General features: G+C 53.5%; 1 protein-coding gene and 1 pseudogene across 1 annotated transcript; both read right to left on the reverse strand.

Moving 5' to 3' along the window:
- Positions 1-276: 276 nt before the first annotated feature.
- On the reverse strand, positions 277-15,665 carry SPATC1L (spermatogenesis and centriole associated 1 like). The gene is made up of 4 exons (XM_028505154.2): positions 15,281-15,665; positions 9,071-9,421; positions 1,753-1,904; positions 277-1,282 (listed from the first exon to the last, which is right to left on the reverse strand). The coding sequence occupies exons 1-4, from the start codon at positions 15,480-15,482 to the stop codon at positions 956-958; spliced, it is 1,032 nt and encodes a 343-aa protein (XP_028360955.1). The 5' UTR covers positions 15,483-15,665; the 3' UTR covers positions 277-955.
- Positions 4,984-5,814, reverse strand: LOC114490642 (annotated as a pseudogene).
- Positions 15,666-17,292: the final 1,627 nt, after the last annotated feature.

Consider the following 17,292-nt stretch of genomic DNA (forward strand, 5'->3'; position numbering starts at 1 on the left):
AGATGCAGGGACTGGACCCGGTGTGGTGCTGGGCTGTGAGACAATGAACATTCTAGTAGGTGCTATACACAGTCCCTCAATAGGGAACCCCAGAAAGCTCCACTGTTTGTTTATAGGGAAAAGTGATCTCACCTGGTGCCCACACCCTAGTTTCTATCACCATCTCTGATGAAAGGGTCAGCACGCCCATTCCAGACCCAGGCAGGAGACAGGCCCGGTGAGCCTCTGGGCACACCGGGGGCTCGCCTGGCTTCCGTGGGAAGCCCCCACTTCCCCGAACTATCTCCCAGATAAACTGACCGCCCTGGGCCAGCTTCACGGGCGACCAGCCACACAGTTGCATGACCCACTCACTCCTGGGTTCACTCTCTGCGATAGCCATCTCGAAATTCCAAACTTGAACTAGGAGCTGGTGGTTTCGTGTTGCACAGGGCCCCGCAGATTCTGCAGCCATCCTGCCCGCCCCTGAACCCTTGCTGCAGGCCCTGCTTTTGTGACAGGACCCTCTGGCCTTTTCGAGGGGAAGGTTCTTGCAGTCCCTGGTTGGGGGCTGGGGCCCTGCCTGAGCCTCAGCCCTTTCCCTTGAGGGCTGTGTCCAGGCTCATTCTCCAAATACCAGGGGCACTTCCTGTGTCCCCAGGGGTGACCAAGACGCTCTCCACACCCTCAAAGAGCCAAAGGTAAAGGTAAACAAGTAAACAGATGTATTTAATAAAGTGTGACAAGTGCCACGCAGGTGTGGGCAGCTGGCAGGGCTGTGGACGTCAGGTGCGCCCGGCCGGTCCGTGAGGGCGCCTGCTCCGGCACAGCGCTCCTGCCTGTGGCCCTGGGCACTCCCTTGGCGGACGCGGCCCTTCCCCCGGCCGGAGGGGACACGCAGGAGGCACGGCTGCCCCCGGGTTTGGAACAAACACGTTTATTGCAGGAAAGGCGTGGCGGGTGCTGGGGCGCGGGCTCACCAGGCGAAGAGTGGCTTGCTGTCCTCCTTGGAGAGCTCGCACAGGCAGTTGAGCAGCAGCAGCGAGTCGCCCAGGAACTTGGGGGGCACGATGTCGATGACCAGCTTGCGCAGGGCGGCCGGGCTGCTGTGCAGCGGGTTCGAGCGCAGGTCGGGCCGCTGCTTCAGGATGCCATAGGTGTTGATGAGGAACTCGCTGAACACGGGGTGCACGTCACGGTTGTAGCCCAGCTTCTCCAGGCGAGCCATCAGCGTCAGGTAGCGGTGCGTCAGCTCCCGCATCTTCTTCTCATCCACAGAGCCATCCAGGGACTTGATGGACGTCTGGGGACACGGCACAGGGGCAGGTGGGGCCCAGCCACAGGAGCCACAGAACCCACCACAGGAAGCCAGGGTAGGGACAGTGACCAGATTTCTATGAAGGAAGCTTCGTAGATGGGGAACCAGGCTCAGAGCCAAGCCCCCCACCGTGGTGAGTGTGTGCCCAGCTCACCCCTCCAGCTGCAGGTGTCAGGGACCAGAGCAGGCCCCGTCCCTGATGAGGAGAAAGCCAACATGCTCCGTGGCCCTGGGAACTGCTCCTGAGACTGTCCCAGGCCACAGAGCAGAGGTACTCATGGCAGGAGCTCAGCACACCCCGTGGTACGTGGGCCTCGGACACCCCTCGGCCTTGCCCAGCTACAGCTGCATGGGTACCACAGGTGAAAGGGCAGTGGGCTGCCCAGTCCCCCATCTCAGGGTAGAAAGGGGACCCTGGGGCAGGGAAGGGACCCCCATGGGGCAGGAAGGCACACCTGCTTGATCTTCTCCGGGATATTGGACACAGTAAAGCCGTACAGCCGCGTCACCCCGGGGAAGACGTAGGCCAGGATGCGCCGGTCTAGCTGGAAGGCAATCTCCCCAACGATGCGTCCGTCCTTCTCGGCGCTGGTGAAGCTCTGAATCTCTGTGAGGGGGTGGGGGGAGGATGGAGAGACAGGCTGGGGCCCCCACACAAAGGGTCCAGGGCTGCCCGCTTTCCTCCTGCCTGGGCTCCAGTATCCACTGTAGGCAAAGAACCGATTTCAAAGTGGCCTCCACAGGTTCCTGGTGAAGTCTGGAGGGCCTCTGGTGGGAGCTCCCCAAGCGCCCTGGTCTTGATCATGGTGGGGGGGCACCCTCCTCCAGCCCCCGCTGTGAGGGCAAATACTAATTTAAAGGAAAACCGAATGTTCTATTGCCAAAAAGGGGAAGGACCCTTCCTCTCTTCCCTTTTCTTAACATGTTCCCTGGGAAACCTGGGATGCTCAGTCCTTGCTTCGTTCCTGCCTTTGATATGGACAGAAATGTGTAAAAGCTTGTTTCACAGCCCAGGATTGTTTTTCATGTCCCCGTCCTCCCATTACCTGGGGGTCTGCCAGCTTGCCCTGGGTCAAGGGAGCCCCCAGCCCTATGACCAGGGGAAGGCGCACATCCGGGTTTCCCATGCCCTGAGGGCGGGGTACTGGTTGACATGAGAGCACGCCTGTGACACATGAAGGGCCCAGTCTGCCCGGCTGGTGGAAGGGGAGGTTCTGTCCGTGTTAGCAACCTCAGGGCCTCGCAGGCTGGCTCAGTGTTCATCCAATAGCAAGACTCCTTTCCTACGTGTGTGCAGAGGATGGCTGGGTTGGCAGGGATTCTGTTTATAATAGCTTCCTGGATATTACCAGTCACATCCACCACCCTTCGCCTCCAAGTCTCCCGCCTCCACAGCAGCCCAAGGTCACTAGTCGCCATCACACAACGTGGTGCGTGTCAACACCCCTCAGACCAGTGGGCGTGCTCTTTGAACACACCCCGCCAGTGACGACTGACCAAAACTGAGATGCCTCCGAAACCAAAAAACGCAAAGGGAGGAAAGGCGGCTTGAGACTTGGTCACACTCCCCCCCGGAGCCCGAAGGCTGCATCGGGGGGAGTGGATGCCTGGTGGCCCCCCTCCCAACCTGTGGGCACAGACTCTCCAGGTTCTACTCATCCATCCCTGCAGGAGACACTTACAACATGCCCACTTCTAAAACCCCAGAGCCCTTCCTTCCCAGGGTGTCGACTGCGTGCAGCCCCGCTGGGTCAGCCCAGCGGCCAGCAGTGGGCACACGGGCCTGGTGCAGTGCTGTGGACAGCCGGCCCCGGGTCCTGTTGCGGACGCCTGTGCCCACCAGAGGCTCTGCCCCTGACACCACGCAAAGAGGTCAGCTGGCCCCCTGCCCTCGCTGGCCCTGTGGCCTTCGGGGGCTTGCTAGGCCACTACGAGACCAGCCCAAGGGGAGCACAGGAATCTGTGTGGCCTCAGTGGCTGGGTCACAGCTCTGCCTGCGACCTCGGCAGTTGTTCACCCTCCCGTGGCTCCATCCTGTGTCCGTGGAACCGCTCATCCCAGGGCCCCACCCAGTGACTCTCACACAGGAACAGGGCCGCTGGTCGGCACAGGTGAATCAGGCCCGGGTGTCAGTGGCCTCTTCCTTTCTGGGTAGGTGGCCCCTGTCCTGCTCACAGGGGCTGAATGGGGAGGCACACTGGGGACACTCTAGGCCTCAGGGGAGGTGGGCTCTGCAAGCAGGGGTGCAGGAAGGGAGGGGCCCCAGCGGAGTGGCTGACCCAGGCAGGAGGCCCCTCCTGAGTCTAAGACCCAGAGCTACATGAGGGCTGGGGGGGTTGGGCAGAGGGTTGCAAGGTCACAGGATGAGGAAGGAGGGATGAGGGGCAGAGGCCAGGTTCCCAGGGCCCAGGAGAAACGCTGGGTGAGGGTGTCCAGAAAGTGGTCTTGTGGCCACTTGGGCAGCTAGAGCAGCTCCTGGCAAAGCCTTCGGGCCTCAGAGTTGAATCAGGGAGGGAGGGTCCTGCTGAGGTTCCACCCGGACCTCCTGAGGTTTCCTCACCCGGCGCGGCCCTGCACTGGAGCTGCCCTTGACCCCATTTGCCCTCACAGTGACCCTACCCGGGGCTGCGGACCCTGCTTACAGCTGCAGGAACTGAGCCCTGGGACCCACTGCCTCCCCAGTCACATTAGTGGTGTTTACTGAGATATAATTCACATACTATAAAATCCACACTTTTAAAGTATGCAATTTGGTGGTTTTTCCTGTATTCACAGAGTTGTACAACCATCACCACAATCTGTTTCCAAAGCATTGTTATCACCAAAACCCTACACCCCTTAACAGTCACTCACAAGTCTACACACACACACACACACACACACACACACACACCCTGCTGTCTGTCCCTGTAAATTTGTCCATTCTGGCCATCTCATATGAACGGGATCGCATAGCCTGTGGCCTTTTGTGTCTAGCTTCCACTCGGCAGGACGTTCTCGAGGTCCATCCATGCCGTAGTGTGTGCCAGAACTTCACTCCTAATTACAGCGGATTCGTGTTCCACTGGATGGACAGGGATTTGGGCTGTTCTCGCTTGTTGGTTACTGTGAACAATGCTCCTGTGAACATTCATATAAAAACGTTGGCATGGACAAATGTTTCCAGCTGTTTTGGCGTACACCCAGGAACGGAAGTGCTGGGGCCCACGGGCACGTTTAACTTCCAGAGGAACCGCCAGACTGTTATCCACAGCAGGCGCAATTTCTCCGCATCCTCTGCCACAGCTGTCATTGTCCATCTTTTTCCTTCTAGCCATCTATGTGGACACGAAGTGGCATTTCATTGTGGTTTTCAGTTGCATTTCACTGGCAACCAATGATATGGAGCATCTTTTCACGTGCTTATTGGCCATGTGTGTATCTTCTTTGGGGAAATGTCTAGTAAAGTTCTTGGCTCGCTTTTTTTACCTTCGTGTTCTCATTTCACTGTAAGTGAGCCTGAGCAGCTGGGGCTTGGCTCTGCCCTGGGCTACTGGCTCTGGGCCTTCACGCATTCAGAACCTGCAGGAAGGTCCCTGGGTGCTGGATAAAGTCACTCACCACAGAAACAGAGATTAAAAAAAAAATTCCAGATGGGCAGCGAGTGCCCGCTGCCAGCCAGGGGAGGCCATTGTAGCCCAGGAGGCGGGCCCTCTCCATTCTCTACTTGGCATGGGGGAGGGTGCCGAGGTCACTCACACTGCAGGAGGGAGAGGAAGGGCACAGTCCCCAGCTTCTCCCTGCCCTTCAGCAAGGTCAGCCCCACCAAGCTCATGCATTCCAACACCTCGGCCCGCACCTGGCCCAGCAGCCCACGGGCTACACACACAGCTCCGCCCACAGATCGTCCATGATTGTCACCTTCTGCCCTGGCTCCAGGGTGTCTCTCTGGGTTTCCAGGTCAGCCTTCCCATGCTCCAGCGCACAGAAGGTGGACACTGTGGGTCCAGGCAGGTCTCCTCCCTTTCGGATGAGCACACAGCCCAAACAAGTTCCTGGGCCAGGGAGGGGCCGAACAGAAAGCCTCAAGAGTTTAGGTCCACGATGTCGGCAATCTTGCTGCCGCGGGTCTTCTTCAGGTGGCTCGTCAGTGGGCTGATGGAAGCGCAAGGGGCTGGGTCCTTCAGGAGGACCAAGGTGCCCCCGAACAGCACGCCTGGGACGGGAAAGTCGGGGAAGCTGCAAATGCGCTGTGCCACCAGCGGCAGCTGGGTGTCCGCCACGGCTGCGTCCTCCTGCGTCCAGGAGCTGGCCGGCTCTCTTTGCCCATTTTTAATTAGACTGTTAGTCCTTTTACTGTTGAGTTGCTAAAGTCCTTAGATAATCTGGGTATTATTCCCTTGTCAGATACATGATTTACAAATATTTTCCTCCATTCTGTGGGTAGAATTTTTACTTTCTTGAAATGTGTTCCTTTGAAACACTAAAGTTTTTTTTTTTTAAAGTCCAGTGTACCTGTTTTTTCCCTTGTTGTTCATGCTTTTGATGTCATATCTAAGAATGTATGGAGAACTTCGGGGTCATAAGATTCATCTCTGCTTTAAGGGTTTCATGGGTTTAGCTCTGTCTTTTAAGTCCTTGAACTCTTCGAGTTCATTTTCGTGTGTGGGTGTGGACACCCAGTCGTCCCAGCACCATGGTGGCAAGGACCACTCTCTCTGCACTGAACTGTGCTGGCGCCCTTGCCACACATCGAGCCCCTAAATGCACGGGTTCATTTCTGGACCCTCAGTTCTATCCACTGGCCTGAGTACGTATCCTTAGGACCACTACACTGTCTTGATTACTGTGACTGTACAGTAAATTTTGAAACTGGTGTGTGTGAGCCCTCCCATTTTGCTCTCCTTTTTAGAAATTGTTTTGCCTATTCTGGGCCCCTTGCATTTCCATAGGAATTTTAGGTTCAGCTTGTTCATTTCTGCCAAGAAGCCAGCTGGGATTTTGGTAGGGATTGCATCAAAATGTGTGGATCGGTTTGGGAAGGTTTTCCCTCTGAATGATACTGTCTTCCAATCCATGAACGCAAGAGGTTTTCCCGTTCATTTAGCTCTTCTTTCATTTTTTCCCACAACATTTTGTGGTTTTCAGTGTGCTCCTCCCCTACTCATGTTGGAAGGCTGCAGAAGTTATCCAGGAATTAAAGCTGAGAACCAGACCCGCTGCACAGAAGCAGGTTAGGGCAGGCGAGGGGTAGAAGCGCCGGATACAACGCCCCCCTTCTCTGTCAGTACACTCCCCTCATCGGGAATCGGTCTCTCTCCCTACCTCCCTTCTCTCTGAAGCATGAATCAGGTGGAAAAAACAAGCTGCCCCTGAGATATTCTAGAAACCATGTGTAGTCCAGCCCAGGCCTTCCAGGGTCTAGCCCAAAACCTGTTCTTCGAAGAAAACGAGACAATAAAATTGATGAACGTCCTTTACTACAGAAAAAAAAGAAGACAAAAATTACCACCATCAGAAATTAGAGATGGCATCACCACAGATCCTACAGGCATTAAAAGGATAATAACAGAATATTAGCAATAACTTTATGCCAATACATTTGACAACTTAAATGAAATGAACCAATTTATTAAAAGACACAAAAGTTTATTTTTGAACTTGAACTACCAAAGCTTACTTTAAAAAGAAACAGGTCATTTGAACAGCCTTGTATGAACTGAGGAAACTGAATGTGTGGAGGGGAAGTATTCCTACAAAGAAAATTCAAGGCTTAGAAAATTGTACCAAACATCTAAAAAATAAATAATACCAATTCTAGACAAACTCTTCTAGCTAATTAAAGAAGACTTAACACTTTCTACCTCATTCATTGAGGCCAACATTAACCTCACATCAAAACCAGAAAATGACATTATGAGAAAACTATAACCTTGTCTGGTGTGGCTCAGTGGACTGAGCACCAGCCTGCCCACCAAAGGGTCACTGGTTCAATTCCCAGTCAGGGCACATGCCTGTGTTGAGGGCCAGGTCCCCAGTTGGGGGCGCACAAGAGGCAACCACACATGGATCTTTCTCTCCTTCTCTTTCTCCCTCCCTTCCCCTCTCTCTCAAAATAAATAAATAAAATCTTTTTTAAAAAAGGAAACTATAGACCAATATCTCTCACAGAGAGCAAAAATTCTTCAGAAGCATTTAGCAAATTGAATCCAGCAATACAGAAAAGTATAATACATCATGATCAAGTGGGATGTATCTCAGGAATGCAAAGGTGGTTTTAAAATTCATCGTTGTAATTTGCTGTATCAACAGGCTACCAATGAAAACCAGATGCTCATCTCGACAGATGCGGGAAAACAGTCCAACATCCGTTTATGATAAAACTCTAGGCAAACTGAACAATAAAGGGCAGTTCTTCAGCCCGAGGAAGGCACACACAGGAACCCTAGCTAACATCACACTTACTGGTGACAGACTGCATGCTCTCCCCCTAAATCAAGGAAGGAAAGAATGCCCACTGTTACAATTTCTATTTAACATTATTCCAGGGGTTCCAGCCAATGCAATAAGATGGGGTGGGGGTGGGGGTGGGGAGGCATACAGATTAAAAATGAAAAAATAACCTTGTCTTTATTCACAATCGACATGATCATCCATCCTGAGAAGTCTTTTTTTAAAGCTGCCAGATCACTGAGTTCAGTAAGGTTTCGGGACACAAGGTTGCATTTGTCAGGGAAACAGAACCAGAACCAGTACGTGTGTGTGCATGTGTGTGTGTGTTACAGACAGCGAAGGCTCCTGTGATTATGGAGACTGACACGTGCCAAGACCCAAAGGGCGAGTCAGTAAGCTGGCGGCCCAGGAGGACTGATGAACACAGCTCCGGCCTGAGTGCGGAGGTCTGAGAACCACGGGGACCAACGGTGTGGCCCCAGTCCAGAGCCGCAGGCAAGAGACCCAAGAGGCTTCAGTGGGAGTCCAAAGGCAGGAAGGAGTCTCTCTCTTCCTTGGGAGGAGTCAGCGTTCTTGTACTATTCGGGCTTGCAGCTGATTGGATAAGGGCCACCCACATTAAGGAGAGCAATCTGCTTCACTCGGTATGTGTTAGAGTCAACACAGGCACAGAAAAATAGCACAAACTGAAGAATCAAGAAATAGACTTAATACATATATGGACAGTTGATTTTGGACAAAAAAATGTCAAGTCCATTCAATGGGGAAAGATCATCCCTGTAAATGCTGGAAGAAGTAGATATCTGGTGCAAACCTCATACCATATCCCAACATTAGCTTTAAATTGACCAGGAATCTGAATGTAAAACCTAAAGCTATAAACTTTCTAGAAGAACGTATCAGAGAGAATATTTATGATCTTGAGTTTGGCAGAGACTTCTTAAACAGGACACAGAAAGCGTGAAGTATATGACAGAAAAAAAGTCAATAAACCAGACGTCACCACATGAAATGGTTTTGCTCTTCAAAAGACAGTTATAAAAATGGAAAAGCTACAAACTGGGAGACCATATCTGCAGCACATACACCCAGAAAAGGACTGTCTGTATCCAGTCTATATGAAGAACTCTTACAGCACGGTGATAAGAAAAGCAACTCAATTTTCTTTAAATGGGCAAAAAATGTGAACAGATACAGCAGCCCTTGACCCTGGTCTCCCAGCCACACTCTCCCCCTGTGCTGGATGGATGGAGAAGCTGTGCCCAACTGTCCACCCAGAGCTTCCCTGCCCAACTGCTGGCCACTGCACCAAGTGCCCGCCTGGTACCCCACCCCCCATACCATTAAGGTAGTAGCTCCTCCTGGTCCTGTCCCCTGAGGGCAGGCTGCTCTCCGAGAAGCACACCTTCTTGGGCCGCACCATCTCCCTGGACTCCAGCAGGGTCTTGTCCACCAGGGGGTCCTGCAGTGGGCTCAGGAGTGGGCAGAGCTTCCTGTCGGTGTTACGAGGCGTGTGCAGCTCCGGGGTGCTGAGGAAAGCCTTGAAGGGCACCTGGGAGGTGGTCGCACAGCCTGGGGAAGCATCGTCCTCATTGGAGAGGGGGACGTGGGAGCAGAGCAGATCCTCTAGGGAGGGTGTCTGCAGCTGGGAGGGCACATCGGGAACGCTGGTGAACCTTCCAATTTCTGGAACTGAAACAGGGAGGAAGGGGAGGAGAGGTCAGGCTGACGTTCCTAAAACATCCCCGAAAGTGTAGAGGACACTCTAAGAACATTCCCACGCCCCACCCCCAGCTCTGAGACCTGCTCGCACTCCCCATCTTCAGAGCCCTCCCCTCTGGAGAAGGTGAAGGATGTGGGTGCAATGACTGTGGGCCCCACCCCTGTCCAAGGAAGCCACCAGCCTCAAGTTTACGGGCATGGTAAGCAAGTGTGCCTCCATGGCTTCTACCCACCTGTACATTCACACCCAATACAGAGCGACCTTTACTGCTTTTTAAATTTCACGTAAATGATATCAACCTACGCCTGTTTTATTCTGCAACAACCTTTTGCTGCAGCATTATCCTCATTGAGATTTATCTGCGTTGAGTCACTGGGTAGCTCCCTGGTTCATCCAACCACTTCCTGCACGTGTGGATATGTACACACTTGGGCACGGTGAACTTTGTTACCCAGCGCCCTCTGCATGTGGGGCTGTTTCCAGGTTTTCTTGTAAAAGCAAAGCTGTGATGAGTATCACTTGACCCCACCTCCTTGCTCCCAGAGTACTTCTGTTGTGTCCAGCAGGGCCCAGGTGTGCGTGTTTAACTTTGTTTTCTCCAACAGCAGTGGCAGTTTGGCGTGCACCAGCAGCTTCCGCTCCCACCCCTCATCACTCCTCGGTATGTGCAGGCCAAGCTGACGATGACACATAGCTTCTCCCTCATCCCTGGTGACGCTGAACATCTCGTGTATCCATGGGCCTGTCAGGGTTCCATTCTGTATATTATCTATGTGTTTTCTTCGCTCATTTTTTTTTGGTTGGGTAGCCATTTTAAATTATCGGTAGCATTACTTTTGTATTCCACATCCTAATTCCTTGTTGATAAAATGTCTTCCTCTAGTGGGTGCCTTGGTGACATTTTAACCCTTTTTATGGTAACTCTTATCATACAGAACCTATCGATTCTTTTGTGATTTATAAAATGCATTTCTAGTCCTAGGTCATCTACTCCTGTGTCACTTTTCTTCTAGTAACAAAGCAAATGTATATATTTTTTAATGTTTTTACTTACGTATGTATGTATGTATGTACTTATTTATTTATTTTTAGAGAGGGAAGAGAGGGAGAGAAAGAAACATCAATATGTGGTTGCTGGGGGTCATGGCCTACAACCCAGGCATGTACTGTGACTGGGAATCGAACCTGCGACACTTTGGTTCACAGCCCGTGCTCAATCCACTGAGCTATGCCAGCCAGGGCTCAAATGTATATATTTTTTAAAAAATTGTTTAAGAGCTATATTACAAAATTAAATCCTAAAATGTGGCTACTCAGAGGCCAACTAATCTATCCCCAGCAATGCTTTCCCACAAAAACATGTTCTACAGAAGGAAAGTGATCAGGACGCGTCCCACCTGCAGCCGGCCCCACAGCCAGCACCCCTAACCCCGGCTGCGGCCTCAGGGCCTCCACCTCTCCCACCCCAGTCAGCTGCATGGCCCGGAAACTGCTGATGGACATCTTCCAAAAATGGACCAGCATGAGGCATCAAAGCCTCTCTGTCCAGGGTTCTTCCCCAGAGGCGAGTGGAGCCCTGTGCTCAGAAAGGGGGTTCTGTCCCAGTGGTGGGGACCTGGGGAAGAGTGACACCTATGACCGGCTTTTGAGGGACTTTTGTTGTGGTCAGATGAGTCTGGGCTTTGCTTCAGCTTCTATTTAGTACATTGTAATTCCCTCCTGTTATTTCCAAGACTTCAACAAATTTCTGTTAAACATTTTTTTTTAATTTAACCATCAGTCAAGTCCAAAATGTAGGTACAATTGTAAGCCACATTACGATAAATCTATAAAAGAATAACAAGAGTCAACAGAAAACTCTGTCCCTTCAAAATTAAAAGGATTCTATGCCCATCAGTAAATGAATGGATCAAAAAACTATGGTACATTTACACAATGGAATTCTATGCAGCAGAAAGAAAGAAGGAGCTCCTACCCTTTGCAACAGCATGGATGGAGCTGGAAAGCATTATGCTAAGCGAAACAAGCCAGGCAGTGAAAGACAAATACCATATGATCTCACCTTTAACAGGAACCTAAACAACAAAACCAACAAACAAAATATAACCAAAGACACTGAAATAGAGGACAGGCTGACAGTGACCAGAGGGGAGAGAAGAGGGAATTTCAGGGGGGAATGGGAAGGGTTTATGGGAACAAATTTAGAGGACACATGGACAGAAACTAGGCGAGGGTGGTAATGGGAGGGAGGTGGGGAGGGTTGGGTGGGCTGGATGGGAGTAAAAGGGAGAAAACTGTACTTGAACAATGATTAAAATAAAAAAATAAAAATTAAATTAAAAGGATTCTCCTGAGTAACAATCACATCAAAAATAAAAAATAAAAATAAGAAAACACTATTGCTGAGAAATAATGAAAATCAGAACACATCAATACATCAATACACTTAAGTAAGTGTCAATTATGTTAAGTAAGACATCAATACACTTAAAACTATATCTGGCATGAAATCAGTAACATAAGTGCTTTAATTACTTTTAAAAACTCACCAAAAAAAATTAAACCCTCAAATCAAGATATGGGAGTAACTCTTAAGGAACGCAAAAGTTAAAAAATAATAGAAATGACAGCTGAAATAAATTGGAAACAGCTCTATGGGAAGTCCTGTAGGATAGCAAAACTGTGGACAACTACTTTAGAGAAATGGAAGGCATGTGGGAATAAAATTGGAAATGAGAAAAGTGGCAGAAGAATGACTAGGAAAGACATGTTTGAATTATAAAAGATGACATCCAATTACCTATTAACTGAAAATTCTGACAAAAGAAGAGATCTTCTGGGAAATTATTTTTAAATGAATCAATAAGAAGTGGAAAACCTAAATGGACCAGTAAGGAAAGAAGAAAAATCTAGAAGTTACAAAATAATTACGCTCTAAAGCAGCAACAACTTTCAACCGGTGCACTGCAAGAATTTTCAAAGCAGGCAACACCTTGACTCTTAAGTCAGGGTCCCTGACCTCTTTTCCCCCAGACTGTCAAATGAAAAAATGACAACTGTCAACACAACAGTAGCCATCTGGTGTGAATGAATTGAAATTATATCTTTTTTTTTTTTGCATCGTGCTTGAAAACCCAAGTGAAGGTAACAGCCCAACAGGAGCCCGCCCAGCACAGAGCCCGGCCCACCATGCCCCAGGAGCAGGCACAGCCGCTTCGCAGTGCTGGGCATCGGGAAGGTGCCGGAAGGCGGCACCTGCTCCCCCGTGGGCAAAGTGCAGAGGCCGCAGCCTTTGGAGAATATTTGTCAGTGTCCGTGTCAACATTTCAACCCCTTGCAGCCTTTGACCCAGGATTTCCTGGGCAGTCACTCCTACAGCGGGTCACAGAGGCACCGCGTCAGGCTGTTCGTGGTCACAGCGAGCTGGAAGGACGCCGCCTGTCATAGCATTGGCCTGAGGAACAATGAACCTCACACGAACTATTGGCTCCCCAGCGTTTACACCTACAGAAGGGACCAGCGGGCGATGGTAGGGAGACGGGTGGTGGCGGGAAAGTCAACGTGAAAGAGAAAAGATGCCTAGACATACCCATTGAAAACCTCAGAGAGAAAGCCAAGCAAACGTTGGCAGAGGCTGCCTTTGGGGGTGGGGCCAGGAGCACGGCGCAGCCTGCTACGTGTGTCCTCTCGGGTATGTATGTTGACGAATAAAAAAATGGGTTTTTAAAGCACGTCCTTCTGAAGGCAGAGGCGGCGAGACTGTGGGACGTGTGAGCCGCGGCTGCGAGGTTCCCTCTGTGCCCAACGCTGCTGCTCGTGCAGGAACTCTCGCTCGTTCCCCGGTCCCCAGGGCCCAGGCTGCTCCCACAGAGGCTGAGGGTCAGCCGGGCTGGACTCAGCAGCCAGAGTCCCCGCTGTGGGGGTGACCCAGACCAGAGCTGAGGCCCCTGCCTGAGGATAGCAGGGCCCGCGGGGACCTGGCCCATGCCCTGCACTGGGCCCCAAGACCTCTCTGTGGAACTTTGGTGGCCTTGGCCAACCAGTGGCTGGAGCTCCTCTTCACGCTGACAGCTGACAGGACCTGGATTTACGGGGGGCAGGGGTGCTGGCTGTGATCCAGGAGACTCAGCTCTGACTTAGACGCTGACAAGGGTCCGTCTAGGAAGAGCCCAGCCTAAGCGAGGGTTGGCACCCTTCCAAAGCCCACCTTCCAGCCAGGCAAGGCAGAGGGTGAGGGAGCACAGCACAGCACCTGCCCACTGCCAACCACACCGCGGGCCTGGCCCTGAGGGTCGGCCCAGCCTGACTCAAGTCTCAGGATGAAGGACTATGAAGCCGCACGAGGCACATGGACTCCGCAGCTGTCACAGGAGGGTGAGGCTTGCAGACAAGCCCTTTGGCGGCTGCACATTAGTCTTTCCTAGTGGCTGAGAAGGCAGCATTGATCCTTACCAGGTTGTCATACTCAGGACACAACACTGGGAGGCCAGTCTCTCCTCAGCAAGCACTAGTGACAAGCATGTGCCTTAGCCACTGGTGGGGAGTTCAGAACAGGGGGCTGCAGCTGGCTGGGGCCTCGGGGCTCGGGGTTTCTCCAGCTGCCTTCCCAGTGCATCACTCTATGCCTGCCTCCCCCACCCTGTCCCCCCACCTCAAGGACCTCATGCTTAAATCAGCTCCCTCTTTAAGGTTGCCCTTGAAGCTCCAAGGTGTTCAGATGCCATGAAGGATCTGTGCAGCCAAGGGCTTTGGGCCCATGAGCTCCGTGCAGCCACCACAATCAGGAGGCAGACACCTTCATACGTGCTGACCTCGCTCAGGGGTGGTGGCAGGTGCTCAGGTGGACTCTGGGAAGAGGCCACAACCGATGCAGGGCCCAGCAGCCAGTCCCTAGAGCATCCCACTGGGGCACTGGCAGCCCCACTGAAGGGGCTCACCCTGTGACAGCAGGTCCGCAGGGCAGCAGAAAGGCTGTCCAATCCAGCACGACAATCCAGCAGGCTGGGCACATCCTCCGCCCCAGCCTGGCCAGGCAGTTGAACGGGGTCATTCCCAAGAGCTCACTCGGTTACAGGGCTCCATCCATGGTCCACGTCCAAACCACTCATGTCCATCAGCCACTTCCCAGGTCATACTTTCCACGTGTGAGAGGGAATTTTTTCACAAAAATGGGTAAATCAGAACCAACTACTTTTGCAGCAAGTGATCAAAGCCTCTTTTTCTCTGTGAAAAGTCAGAGTATTGGGGGGGATGCTGTGTGGTGAGCCGATTGCACCTCCTAGCTCACTTCTTCCCGGGGACTGGCACCCACCCCACCAGTCCTCCTTCCACGCGTGGTCACTTCCTGCCCAGGGCGCTGGGCTCCACCACAGGACTCCTTTGGCCGATGGCGTGTGAGCAGCGGAGATACAGCGGAGGATCGAAGCTGGTGTGGTTGGCAAACCTCCCCCTGCGGCGAGATGCCCAAGCCTGGGCGAGCTCGCTGGCCCCAGCAGATGGATGCATGCAGCAGAACGATGCAGAGGGATGTACAGCCAGCCTGGCTGGGCTAACCCCAGTGCACACGGAGGTCCAGAGAGCACACGCACCCCATTTTAAACCACTGTGGCAGTGCTCGTGTGCTCGGCACTGACTGATACGCTTCCCAGCTCCAGTGGCTAAGCCACCACACCCCGTGGTCCAGGCGTGGACTTACGGGCTCAGAAAGGAGGAGGGCCTCGCCTGAGGACACTCAGCAGAATGAGCACCCGGGACCTGAGGGAAGGAAGGGTGGCCGGGACCACCTGCAGGAGCAGCCCCCCACTCCCCGGGCCAGCCTGGGGCCTCACCTGCAGTCCCGGGGGAGCAGTCCTCGGGGTAGGCAGGTGCCTTGGGGAAGAGAACGTCCCGGCTGCCGCGGCCACAGCTCTCCTGGCAGCTCTCACTGAGCAGACGCTTTAGCATCTGGTTCTCCTTGAGGAGCCGCACCTGCTTCTTCAGGTCTGCGTTCTCGCTCATGAGCCTGCTCATCAGCTCGTTTCCTTCAGCCATGGCCACGACTTCCTGCTCACGTGTGGGCCTCGGGCCCCATGGAGATGGAAATCCAGAGCCACGGACGCCCCAGAAACGGCCCAGACCAGAGTTCCACGACGGCCCCACCTTCCGCGGCCTTGTGATGTCGCCTTAAAGAGGCAGCGCGCTGCCCACCCCTACCCACAGACTCTGGGCTGTGCCCAGACCACGGCGCACACGGCAGACACCTCACACCACGAGGAGACGAGGGAGAGGGGGCCAAGCAAAGTCTAGGTGGGGGGGGGGGGGCCTGAGATGCTTGTGGGGAGGCCAGCCCCCGCCAAGGGAACATACAGGACCAGGCCTAAGACAGGACAGTTCTGGCACCTTCTAGGAACAGCTGGAATATTAGGCTGAGGGCTGTCGAGCCATCCACACCACGGGAGTCCGCAGGCCCAGTGGGGGCACGGCCTTCGCTCTGAGTGACTGGTGCGGCCGCCCTCAATGCCCCTGCCCTCGACCCTCCACTGCCTCCAGCTCAGCCATTTCTCAACTCCAGGCCCAGCCAGGCTCTAGGAGGCTGGCTAGGCAGCCCCAACCTGGGCAGGTGTCTGGTGCCCCTGGGACACACTCTCGAGGGAGGAAGGGGCAGTGAGGGCAGAGGAAGCCAAGCTGAGAGCCCCACGAAGGCCCCGGTCTCAGAAGCCCCAATGGCTCCGCAGGACTGGCCACTGGTGGCCGCCTGCTGACCACACTGCCCTGGTGGAAAGAGCCCAGGCGGCACACCCATGGCCCTAACAGACCGTGCTGAGTGTCTGAACACTGACCGTCACTGGACCTAACTGAAGAGCCCCTGCCGGAGCAGGGCTGCCATTCGGACCAACCCCAGGCACCCTGCGGCTCACAGAGTCCTGCCAGAGCCGGACTGCAGCCCCCAGCAGGATGGCCCCAGGAAGCCTTTCCCGCACCTGCTCGTCAGGCAACTGAGCTCCGTGCTATGTCCTGGCTCCAGAGGTCTTGGTCCTGCTCCTCCGAAGCCACAAGGCAACAGATGGGTCACCCCTGACCCTCTGGAGAAGGAACACAGCCACAGAAGGGAACCAGCGTGTCCTCCATCCCTTTAGCCCCGGTGCTAGGCCCCTGGCTCAGCACCAAAGCACCCTGGGAGTGGGAGGTGGGCAGGGGGTCTGCAGGCAGAGCGAGGCCTTTGTCCCCCATGCTGCCCAGCGTCTGTCCTGCCGCTTCAGGGAACGCAAGCCAGAGTCAGGCTCTGTTGGAAGGAGGACTTCTGAGTCCCGAGGGTCCCCTACGCTCCCCCATCCCTGCCCCCACAGACTAGTGTCTGGACCCCCAGGCCCTCACGTCAGAGGGCAGCGCCCCCTGAGGAAGGGTGTGGGCACTTCCAGGGCTCCAAGCAGATGCCCTCAGGCCCCTCCATGGGCTCCTCCCATTGCATGCAAACCCATTTCTTTCCCAGCCCAGGAAAACCTTCTCGACGCCACCAGGGGTGTCCAATCTTGTGGTGTCTCTGGGCCACACGTTAAAAACACAAACACTAATGAACACTGATGAGCAAAACAAAGGTTTTAAGTACATGTACGATGTTGCGCTGCGCTGCACTGATAGCCATCCTGGGCTGCATGCGGCCCGCGGGCCTCGGGCTGGACACCCCTGCCAGCCCCGTCAGCCTTGGGCCTGTCAACGCTTTGCCAGTGTGCTGGTCGTGATGCTTTTCATACAGTTCTGGATTCAACGTGCTGTTATTTTAAGCACTTTCTATGTCGTAAGGGAAACTGCACTGTGTCTCCTTTTCTTGTAATGTCTTGGTCTGCTTTTGCTGTCGAGGTCA

Source organism: Phyllostomus discolor, chromosome 2 (genome assembly GCF_004126475.2).
Source record: "Phyllostomus discolor isolate MPI-MPIP mPhyDis1 chromosome 2, mPhyDis1.pri.v3, whole genome shotgun sequence".
NCBI classification, from domain to species: domain Eukaryota; kingdom Metazoa; phylum Chordata; class Mammalia; order Chiroptera; family Phyllostomidae; genus Phyllostomus; species Phyllostomus discolor.